The 11,342-nt window shown below is 49.9% G+C and overlaps 1 protein-coding gene across 1 annotated transcript in view; it reads left to right on the top strand.

The window, feature by feature from the left end:
- LOC107125795 (phospholipase A2 inhibitor and Ly6/PLAUR domain-containing protein-like) overlaps window positions 1-11,342 on the top strand; it is a 19,018-nt gene that overhangs the window by 3,740 nt on the left and 3,936 nt on the right. Inside the window, exons 2-3 of the mRNA XM_015429257.1 lie at window positions 2,297-2,413; window positions 7,845-7,994. Coding sequence (XP_015284743.1) covers window positions 2,297-2,413; window positions 7,845-7,994 — 267 coding nt within the window. The remainder of the gene's footprint in view (window positions 1-2,296; window positions 2,414-7,844; window positions 7,995-11,342) is intronic.

The raw sequence follows: 11,342 nt of genomic DNA, 5'->3' as shown, positions 1-11,342 counted from the left end.
CGCCACCGAAAAAGCCCTAGCCCTCGTGGTGGCCAATTTTGGATCTTTGGGGCCCGGCACAGTTAGTAATTTTTGGGCCCCGGACCGTAGTGCTCTTGGGGGAACATACGGGGAAAGGCGGTCCCTCAGGTAGGCTGGACCCAGACCATATAGGGCTTTATAGGTAAGAACCAGCACTTTGAAGCGAATCCGGTACGCTATTGGCAACCAGTGCAGCGCTTTCAGCACAGGCTGAATGTGGTCCCTTCTAGAGAGACCCATTAACAGCCTGGCCGCAGCATTCTGCACCAGTTGCAGCCTCCAGATTTGCAACAAAGGCAGCTCCATGTAGAGAGCATTGCAGTGGTCTAGCCTTGAGGTGACCGTCGCATGGATCACTGTGGCCAGATCATCTCGGTCCAGGTAGGGGGCTAACTGCCGCGCCCGCCGAAGATGGAAAAAGGCGGACTTGACAGTCGCTGCCACCTGGGCCTCCATCGTTAAGGCAGAGTCCAGGTGTACTCCCAAACTCCGAACCCCAGACGCAGGCACCAAAGGTACCCCATCAAAGGTCGGGAGGGGGAGCCCCACTCCTGTCCCGGTCTGACTCAGGCCCAGGACCTCTGTCTTCGCCGGGTTTAGTTTCAATCGACTCAGTCGGAGCCAACCAGCCACGGCTTCAAGTGCCCGATGTAGGTCATCGGGACTCGAGTCCGACCGGCCACCCAACATCAGATAAAGCTGATTGAAGGTCAAAGAAGACGGGGACGGCAAAGGATGAGATGGTTAGACAGTGTCATAGATGCAATGAACATGAAGTTGAGCAAACTTCAGAGGACGGCGGAAGACAGGAAGGCCTGGCGAGATCTGGTCCATGGGGTCGCGAAGAGTCGGACTCGACTGTGCGACTGAACAACAACAACAAGCTAAAAATTATCTTGGATAGGACATATTGCCCTCATTAAGAGGAAAATCTTTCTTTTTGTTTCTTTTTTTATCATGATACTACCCATACTAATTATGTAATAGATTAAGATGGATAGCTTTGTTAGTCTGTCTGTAGCAGTAGAAAAGAGCAAGAGTCCAGTAGCCCCTTCATAGAATCACAGAGTTGGAAGGGCCCATACAGGCCATCTAGTCCAGGCACAATGCAGGATCAGCCTAGAGCATCCCTGACAAGTGCTTAAAGACTGCCAGGGAGGGGGAGCTCACCACCTCCCTAGGTAGCTGATTCCACTGTTGCGCAACTCTGACTGTAAAAATTTTCCCCCTAATATCCAGCCGGTACCTTCCAACCTTCAATTTAAACCCATGATTTAAATCCTCTGCTGCCTACAGGAACAGCTCCCTGCCCCTCCTCTAAATGACAGCCCTTCGAATATGTAAAGAGAGCAATCGTGTCCCCCCCCCAACCTCCTCTTCTCCAGACTGAACATTCCCAAGTCCCTCAGCCTTTCCTCATATGGCTGGGTCTCCAGGCCCCCCATCATCCTCGTTGCTCTCCTCTGCACCTGCTCCATTCCGTCCACATCCCTTTTGAAGTGAGGCCTCCAGAACTGCACACAACACTCCAGGTGCAGTGTACAGTGGGACTATCACATCTTGCGATTTGGATGTTATGCCTCTGCTGATAAAGCCCTAGATTACATTAGACGTTTTTGTCGCTGCATCACACTGGCTGCTCATATTTAACTGACTACGCTAAAGCCTTTGATTGTGTGGATCACAACAAACTATGGCAAGTCCTTCAAGAGATGGGAGTACCAGACCACCTCACAGGTCTCTTGAGAAACCTGTATGAGGGTCAAGAAGCGACAGTTATAACAGGATATGGATCAAGTGATTGGTTTAGCATAGGAAAAGGAGTACGACGAGGATGTATATTGTCCCCTTACTTATTAAATTTATATGCAAATTAAATTATTTAATTTACATGCAATCTCCTCCTCCTCCTCCTCCTCCTCTTTTTCCAGTCTCCACTGAGTGCCAAAAAGGAAAAGGGGCAGGATGCCCTTCTAGGGCTGCTAACTCTGCCCTGAGAAATTCCAGGAGATTTGAGGCCAGTGCCTGTGAAGGGGGGATTTGAGGAGGGAGCACCTAGAATCTGCGTTATACCAGACTGCCCTCTGAAGGTGTTATTTTCTCAAGAGGAAATGATCCCTGTCATCTGGGGGTCAGTCGTCATTCCAGGAGAACTCCAGTCTCTCCATTTCCCCCTAGTTTAAATACCCTAGGCTTCCCGTTTACTTCAAAGGTTGTCGTTGTCGTCCCCTCAGAAAGACAAGAGAGAATCAATTTTCTGTGTCCTGCTTTTTAGGGGCGTCTGTGTCGTGTGAGATTTGTGAAGGCTTTGGAGACACCTGCATGGGGCCTTTACACACTTGCCCCCCTGGTTTCGACACCTGTGGCATCATCCAAGCAGAGGGCACAGTGGGTAAGTGGGGAAGACCCAAAGCTTCCAGCAGAGTTCTGCAGACGTGAGGCAAATAATCAGAATCCCACACAGTTTTCCTTTTGGCAGGCACGGCTGGATTAATCATAAATGATATCTACGGAACAGGAATTTGGCCCGACTGGAGCCCCTGCTGTGAATTAATTACCTGGAGTATCCCTATCTGAAAAGTACTCCCATCAACTTCTTGTCACTGGATTTCCATGATAACCTTTGCACCTTAGATTAAACAGGGTTCACCTTGTTATGAAAGGGGTGGGGGAGGCAGAGGATATTTGCCCCATGTTAGATGAATTGAAATGAATGACAGACTTATCCGGCATGAAGACTAGATTATTCAATGTGGACCTAAGTAGGGATAAAGAAGTAGGTCACCAGTCTTGTCAAACCTTGGAGGCTACAGAGATTTAAAAAATGCAAGGGTAGACCATCAAAGCATTCACAAATTTCACAAGTTACCATTAGACAATAGTCTTTTGCAACATAATCACAGTATAACAATTAACAATCTAGGCACAGCTCATGTCTCCAATGGAATAGAGAATCACAGATTCAATTTGAAACAATAGCTGTGCTTAGATTATTGTGGAAATCAGGTTCCACTTTTCAGCCATACAACTGAGGAAGAATGCTTTGAAACATCTGGCATATCTAGGAAGGGCGTTTTTTGGTTGCAGATTTATCTTTGGGACATCCTCTGACTTCCTTGTGGAGTTTGAGGTCTTTAGGACACTATTATACTGAAAGGATATGGAGGAGTTGCCTGCTGGACTCTTTCTTCACTATTGAATTGTTATACCAAATTTTGTCTTCTATTCTTTGAATGGTTACTAGTGTTTTTTGTGACCACTAATTATACTCGTGATTATACTGTGATTATGTTGCAATAGACTATTGTCTAATGGTAACTTGTGAAATTTGTGAATGCTTTGATGGTCTACCCTTGCGGTTTTTTAATCTCTGTACATTTCATATGCTCGGGATTCCTATTGTTTGGCAAACCTTGGAAGCTAAGCAGAGTCAGCCTCGCTTACCACTTGGATAGGAGACCACCAAGGAAGTCCAGGGTTATTATGCAGAGGTGGGTAAGGGGAAAACCACCTATATTCATCTTTTTGTTTGAAAACCCCATGGGGATCACCGTAAGTCGGCTGTGATGTCACAGCACTTTCCACCCTGATAGTCACTGGCGGCAGTCACACGGGCAGGAAAATGCGGAGGGGGGGAAGCGTGGCTATTTGCCTCAGAGGAAAATAACATGCGGCCACCCGATCACACGTCCCGGTCCCAGTCCCATGGTCAGGGGGGAGATGCCAATCACACGAGTATTCTGCACCTCCACCGAGAGCAACTGGGCTGATGAGAAAGGGAAAGGAAAGAGATGCGGCCTCTGGGAGGGTCTTGTGCGGCCCACTCCGGTCGGGGTCCGTGTTCCGCTTGCAAGGAGGGGAGAGGGAGATTAACCCACCAGATCCCCCTTCCCTGCCAGCAGCCCTCCCTCCCTCTCTCCCTGGGACACGCGGCCCACTCTCAGCCTGGCCTCTGCCGCTCACCCCCATTGCAGCCTCCCGTGGCCCTCTCTCGAACACAAAGAAGCCGCACCACGCAATCACACTAGCAATCGCTCTTTGTGCGCATGCGCTGTTGGGTTCTTTTGGAGACTTGGGAGAAAAAAAACACCCTTGTTTGCAACGAACATTGGCGGGCGCCGGACGCCACGTAATTCCACCGGAAACGCGATCAGATGCCCGCCCTTGGCCCGCGGTTTCCGGAAACTAGTACCTCGTAAGTAGTAGTTTTTTAAGCCACATCTTTGGCGGGAAGCCACGGGTTCACTGCAGGAGCACTGCGCTTCCCAGAAGTTGCGGTGTGATAGCGCCCGGAAAATCCGCGGGACTCCCGTGCCTTCAGCAGGGCAAATGCTTTGTGTGACCGGGGCCACTGTTGGCCTTAGCTTTGCAATGCCTCTTTAACTCCCCTAGCCACATCTGTGATTTTTTGCTTGGGATCTCCAGCCTGAGACAAATTGCTAGCTTGAGCTTTTAAGGTATCCAACAGTTAAACAGCAGATCTATATAACAGCATCTGCTAAACATTTTCATTATACTGTATGCTATTCTGCAGTTCACCCTCTACCTATATGTATGGACTGGCAACTTCCATTTCAATGTATCTGAAGAAGTGTAAATGCACAGGAAAGCTTATACCGTGAATAAAACTTTGTTGGTCTTAAAGGTGCCACTGGACTCAAACTTTGTTCTGTTGCTTCAGACCAACACAGCTACCCCCCTGAATTTCATTTCCATTAAACGTCTGAACTTTGGTCCCATCTCTGCAACTGGGATCCTTTTGTTAAAGATATTTTCAGCCCACTTCAAAAAGCAGCTCTTCTCTGTTGGGAAAAAATAGTCAAAAATACTTAGATATTCAGAGTTTGCAATGGATCTTTGCTTCACTGGAGGGGAGGATTTTTTTTTCTGAGTAAAAATCTTTATTTTTAAGGGGAAAGGGTACACAGGAAACCTACAAAATAAAAGAGATACCTAGAACTACATCTTCACATCTTTACAGCTACAGACAGACAGGCCACTTGGTCGCTCAACCATGACTGTAATGGAGATTCTCTTTCTTCTTGACCCCTAGAAGGAAGTCACCTGATTGCATTAACCAATCAATGGCCCCGGTCACACGGAGCATTAGGCATTCTAGAGAGATGGAAGATAGGCTGAGCACACCGCCACATCGGGGAAGCATAGAGTTCCCGTGGCTCACCCGAGGCTTCACTCCGAAGATGTGCTGTAAAAAACTAGTACCTCGGAGGTACTAGTTTCTGGAAAGCGCAGGGCAAGGGCGGGCATCAGATCATGTTTCCGGTGTTAGCTCGTGGCATCCAGCGCCCGCCCATGTCCCGTCGTGAAAACTTTGGGTTTTTTGTCAAGTCTCCACGGGTGCGCACAAGCACCCAACGGCACATGTGAACACTTGGGTTAAAAAAACACAACACAACCCCCGTGGCGCCGCTTCTTTGCCGTGCCGCAGGAGTGAGGTATGATCAGCACCTCCCCCCAACCACAGGACGCCGGCGGGACATCCGGCGGGACGTTTGATCTGGCTGCTGCGCGGTAGTTCGCTCCGGTGCAAACAGCCACGCCTCCCCTCCCCCGCGATATCCGGTCCATGTGACTGGGGCCAAAGTTACAAAACAGACTTCAGTTTTCCTGGGCTATCTTTCCATTGGCTCTGTGCCAGGTTTCCTTCAGGGTCAGGCTAAACAATAGCCCACAAGGTAAACAACAGATTAACCCTATAATGACTGAATGAGACCTTGCAACACACACCTATTTCCAACATTCCCCAAAGTCAGACTCAGTAGACATCCTCCTTTTCCCCTCTCAAATTCCCAGCTGCCAACTCCTAACTGACTCCCAACAGTTTTCCAAATGACTCTCTCTGACATTCTATAAGCTCTCATTTGCCACTTTTAGGGAGAGGCAGAACCTAACCTGTCCATCATACCAATTATCCATAAGAAATGGGAAAAGCTTCAGAACAGCAAGCTGACAAGTGGCATAAACCACGTAGAAAAAGCAGGCCAAATGGCCATCTAAACGGCGGGATTAAAAAAAGAACAAGTATTAATTAAAGGACAAAGATGTCCTGACCTGGCACTGAAAACCAACAAATTACCAGAGGTCATTTTGGGGGGGATCGCGGGGTATCACAGTTCCCCCGGGTGAGGTACGGGGGGCGAGCACATGACGAAGCGGGCTTCCTTGCACTCCCGCTGGCCTTGCAGGTCCACCGCCGGGCCCCTCATGGGGCTCGGCAGTGGAGCTGCAAGGCCGGCAGCGGCCGGGACCATTGGGGGCGGGGTGTGTGGCCTTATGACAGACTTCCGGTGATGTCAGGGGGTGTGGCATATGCTAATGAGTTATGCTAATGAGTCCCCCTAGCTCTTTTTCTACGAAACGACCCCTGCAAATAACAAACTGGTTAAGCCTCAAAGGGGAAGGCCTTCCCTAGATGGAGGCCACGACCAAGAAAGCCTAGTCATTAGCTGATGTCTGTTATACTTCTGCCCTGACCTGGATAGCCCAGGCTAGCCCGATCTCGTCAGATCTCAGAAGCTAAGCAGGGCCGACCCTGACAAGTAATTGGATGAGAAACCATCAAGGAGTACCAGGGTTGTGACTAAGAGGCAGGTAGAATTGCCAGATCCAGGATGGGAAACTCCTGGAGAATTGGGGTTGGAGCCTGAGGAGAGTACACGCTCCAAGGCATCTGTTTTCTCCAGGGGAAATGATCTCTGATTTCAGGAGATGAGCTGTAATTTCAGGGGATCCCCAGGTCCCACCTGGAGGCTGGCATCCCTAGAGGCAGGCAATGGGAGATAGGCTTGCCAGGGGCTTCCTGGCAACTGGCAGGGGGTTGGGGGGAGGAGAAGAAGACGAAGAAGAAGAAGAGATTGGATTTATACCCCGCCCTTCACTACCCAAAGGTGTCTCAGAGCAGCTTACAAACTCCTTTCCCTTCCCCTTCCCCACAACAGACACCCTGTGAGGTGGGTGGGGCTGAGAGAACTCTGACAGAAACTGCCCTTTTTCAAGGACAGCTGTGCCAGAACTACGGCTTGCCCGAGGTCATCCAGCCAGGTGCAAGTGGAAGAGTGGGGAATCAAACCCGGTTCTCCCAGATTAGAGTCTGCGCACTTAACCACTGCACCAAACTGGCTCTCCAGAACTTACTGGGAGCAGCTGGGAGGCCCATCCAATGTTCTTTGTCACTGACCACATGACCAGGAAGTGACGTCATCATGTCCAGGTTGTCGGGGTGATGCTCTGGTCCTTGGGCAAAAACTCTATGGTAAATTTGGCTTCTACCATAGAGTTTTATCCCAAAGACCAGAGTGTTGCCCTGACAACTGAGATGTGACGATGTCGCTTCCAGGTCACGTGGGCAGTGATGTAGGCATGTTGTTGCACGTCGGATAGATCTTCCTCTTTTGTAAACAGGCAAGAGACATTCCCCATCAGTTTATAGCAGATATGTATTATGCAGGGTGTTGCCAACCTCCAGGTGGTGGCCAAAGATCTTCTAGAATTACAACTGATCTCCGGGCAGATCTTTCCTCACAGAGGAGGGAGAGCTTGTACCTGAATACATCAATCCCCCTGAAGAAAATGGCTGCTCTGGAGTGTGAACTTCATGGCATTATACCCAGAGGTCATTTTGTAGAAAAAGAGGTGCAGGTGTTAAAGGCACAGAGTCCTCAGTTTCAGAGCTCCTAGGCGCCGGGTCGGGGGCAGGCATGACAATGCTGAGTAGTGTGTGTGTGTATGTGTGTATGTGGCCTAACTACCCCACGTCTGTCTCATTTACATCCAATCCCTTTTCTCCTTTTTCATCCATATAGGACCCCACATTAGGACCATTGTGAAGACCTGCTTCCCAGTCAGCAACTGTGACGAAGGCCTCACCGTTGTCAATTTAGGCAGGTTCGGAACGGTGGTGAAGAAACTCACGTGCTGCGTGGGGGCCGAGTGCGCAAGGGTCCCTCCCTCCTGTACGTTACTGCCGAGCCCCTCTTTCCTCCCCCTACTCTATCATGCGGCTCCAAGCCTCTGGAAAGCAAACGGTGCCTTCTCCACCTCCAGCCCAGCACCAGACGTCTCACTATTGAGGGCAGCGATTGAACCATTAAATGTACAATAGAGGGATCCCAGTGTGAGAGTAACTCTGCTGCTGCTGCACAGATATTTTGGGAGGCCTTTATTTAAAAGGACCTCCTCTCCCATGGGAATAAAGCTTTTCTTTGCCAGGCCGAGCCCCCGGGGGTGGACCTATCTGAATCTGAACCGTCCAGCTCAGAGTCCCTGAGGTCAGTGGCTTGTACTGAAAATTCGGCCAAGCAGAAATCACATTTGTAAGGAGGCACTGAAAGGAGAGATACAGACTCTTAGCTAATATACTGCCTGGCCGATCAAGAGACTTCCTGTGGCCTGCCGATCACAGGGTGTTGGTTGGCCCACTAGGGATGCCAGCCTCCAGGTGGGGCCTGGAGATCTCCCAGAATTCCAGCTCATCTCCAGACTTCCCCTGGAGAAAATGGATGCTTTGGAGGGTGAACTCTAGGGCATTGGACCCCGCTGAGTTCCCTCCCCTCCCCAGGCTCTACTTCCAAGTCTCTGGACATTTCCCAACCTGGAACGTGCAGGGTTGCCAGTCTCCAGATAGTAACCACACAAAAATGGAAATACAGCGAATGCAGTTGTGCAAACAAATCACCAGACTAATCTGTCACGCCGTACAAATCGCACTCGAGACTACTGTCTTCTTATACAGTTCTACAGTTCTACTTACAACCATAAATGATACACATAGCAGATGGTTTTGCCCAGGGGTCATTTCGTAGGAAAAGAGGTGCAGGAGCTCATTAGCATAACTCATTAGCATAACTTATTTGCATATGCCATGCCCCCTGACATCACCGGAAGTGTGTCAGAAGGCAACACCCACCACTCAGGGTCCACTGGACTGTTTTGGATTGCTAGCTATTGGGGGGGGGACGTGCATATCTGTCCTCGCAGAGGAGGGAGAGCTTGTACCTGAATAAAACTTGGTCTTAAAGGTGCCACTGGACTGTTTTGGATTGCTAGCTACTGGGGGGGGGGCATGCAGATCTGTCCTCACAGAGGAGGGAGAGCTTGTACCTGAATAAAACTTGGTCTTAAAGGTGCCACTGGACTGTTTTGGACCGGGGGGCCGGGGGGAGCTCTGCAACTTACCTGGCTGCTTCTTGCTCTGACTGAGGGCATCTGGGAGCAGGGGGTGGGGCTTGTTGCATGTGCCCACCCCCTGGGCTCTTTACTGCCAGAGCTCCGCTCCCGTGCGCTCCTGCAGGAAATGACCCCTGGTTTTGCCACCATGCATAAATGACATCGACACCAGTTGAATAGCGACCTGATAGTCCTTGAATGGACAAGTCTCTCTTCAGAATGATGTGGTCCATGGTTTATGGTGCAGAGAGGAGTTTCCAAAAGAAGACGGGCAGAACATGGCATGAGCTCAAGACTAGCTGTAGTGCTAACAGAAGGAGTGGCGACGGCACGCCTAGGTTGTTTTTCCATTTCTCAGGGCTTCATCAGGCCGCTCAACCCAGCTCTGGCAAGATTCAAAATGACAGGAAGTCTGCAAGTATGTTCCAAATAGCTAAGAATCAAGCTAGTGGTGCAGATGTCATTGATGCATGGTGGCAAAGCCATTTGTTATGGTCATAAGTAGAACTATATAACAAGACAGTAGTCTCAAGTGTGATTTGTACAGTGTGACAGATTATTCTGGTGATTTGTTTGTACAGTCTCCAGGTAGTGGCTGGAGATCCCCTGGGATCAGTGTTCCCTCTAAGCTGAGTTAGTGTGAGCTAGCTGACAGTTTTTTTAGCCTCCAGCTCACACAGTTCTGTCTCAGCTCAGGAAGGAGGGCCCCAGAGCAAACCAGTTTATGCAGCAGCCAAGTCGCTCGCTCACAGCTCTAATGCCAGTAGCTCACAAAGTAGAATTTTTGCTCACAAGACTCCACAGCTTAGAGGGAACATTGCCTGGGGTTATATCTGATCTCCAGGTGATGGAAATCAGCTCACCTGGAGAAAATGGCACCTTTGGAAGGTGGACTCTATGGCACTATACCCCAGTGAAGTCTCTCCTGTCCCCAAATCCTGCCTTCCCTAAGCTCCGCCCCCAAATTCTCCAGGTAATTCCCAACCTGAACCTGGCAACCCTAACCCCTGTACCCCACCAGTGGTCGAAGGGGACTTGGCAACCCTACTGCCAACTCTGTGTTGGGAAATTCCAAGGAAGGACTGGTGCTGGAGAAGACTCTTGAGAGTCCCTTGGACTGCAAGAAGATCAAATCAGTCAATCCTAAAATAAATCAACCCTGACTGTTCCCTGGAAGGCCAGATAATGAAACTGAAGCTCAAATACTTTGGCCACCCAATGAGAAGGGAGCACTCACTGGAGAAGACCCTGATGCTGGGAAAGATTGAAGGTCAAAGAAGACCGGGATGGCAAAGGATGAGATGGTTACATAGTGTCACAGATGCAACGAACATGAAATTGAGCAAACGTCAGAGGACGGCGGAAGACCGGAAGGCCTGGCGTGATCTGGTCCATGGGGTCGCGAAGAGTCGGACTCGACTGTGCGACTGAGCAACAAAGGAAGGACGGGGGGGGGGGTATAATGCCACCAAGTCCACTCACCAAACCTCCCATTTTCTCCAGGGTAATTATATCTGTAGGCTGGAGATCACTTGTAACTCTGGAAGATTTTCAGACCCAACTGGGAGGTTGGCCATGCGATGCAGGAGATGCTGTGGCACAACTGCGCCACACTGAGAATACCTAAGCTTGCCAACCTCCAAGTGGGGCCTAAAGATCTCCCAGAATCCATGCTCCCTCTAAGCTATGGAGCCCTGTGAGCAAAAATGCTACTTTGTGAGCTACTGGCATTGAAGTTGTGAGCGAGCAATTGGGCTACTGCATAGATTAGTTTGCTCTGGAGCCCTCCTTCCGGAGCTAAGATAAAAATGTGTGAGCCAGAGGCTAAAAAAACGTGAGCTAGCTCACACTAACTCAGCTTGGTGTAGTGGTTAACACCAGTTTGGTGTAGTGGTTAAGTGCGCGGACTCTAATCTGGGAGAACCGGGTTTGATTCCCCACTCCTCCACTTGCACCTGGCTGGATAACCTTGGGCAAGCCATAGTTCTGGTAAGAGCTGTCCTTGAAAAAGGGCAGTTTCTGTCAGAGCTCTCTCAGCCCCCACCTACCTCACAGGGTGTCTGTTGTGGGGAGGGGAAGGGAAAGGAGATTGTAAACCACTCTGAGACACCTTTGGGTAGTGAAGGGCGGGGTAT

The sequence above is a fragment of the Gekko japonicus genome, unplaced genomic scaffold, assembly GCF_001447785.1.
Source record: "Gekko japonicus isolate JY-2015 unplaced genomic scaffold, Gekko_japonicus_V1.1 scaffold3772, whole genome shotgun sequence".
Classification (NCBI taxonomy): domain Eukaryota; kingdom Metazoa; phylum Chordata; class Lepidosauria; order Squamata; family Gekkonidae; genus Gekko; species Gekko japonicus.
This window is presented reverse-complemented; position numbering and strand designations above follow the sequence as displayed.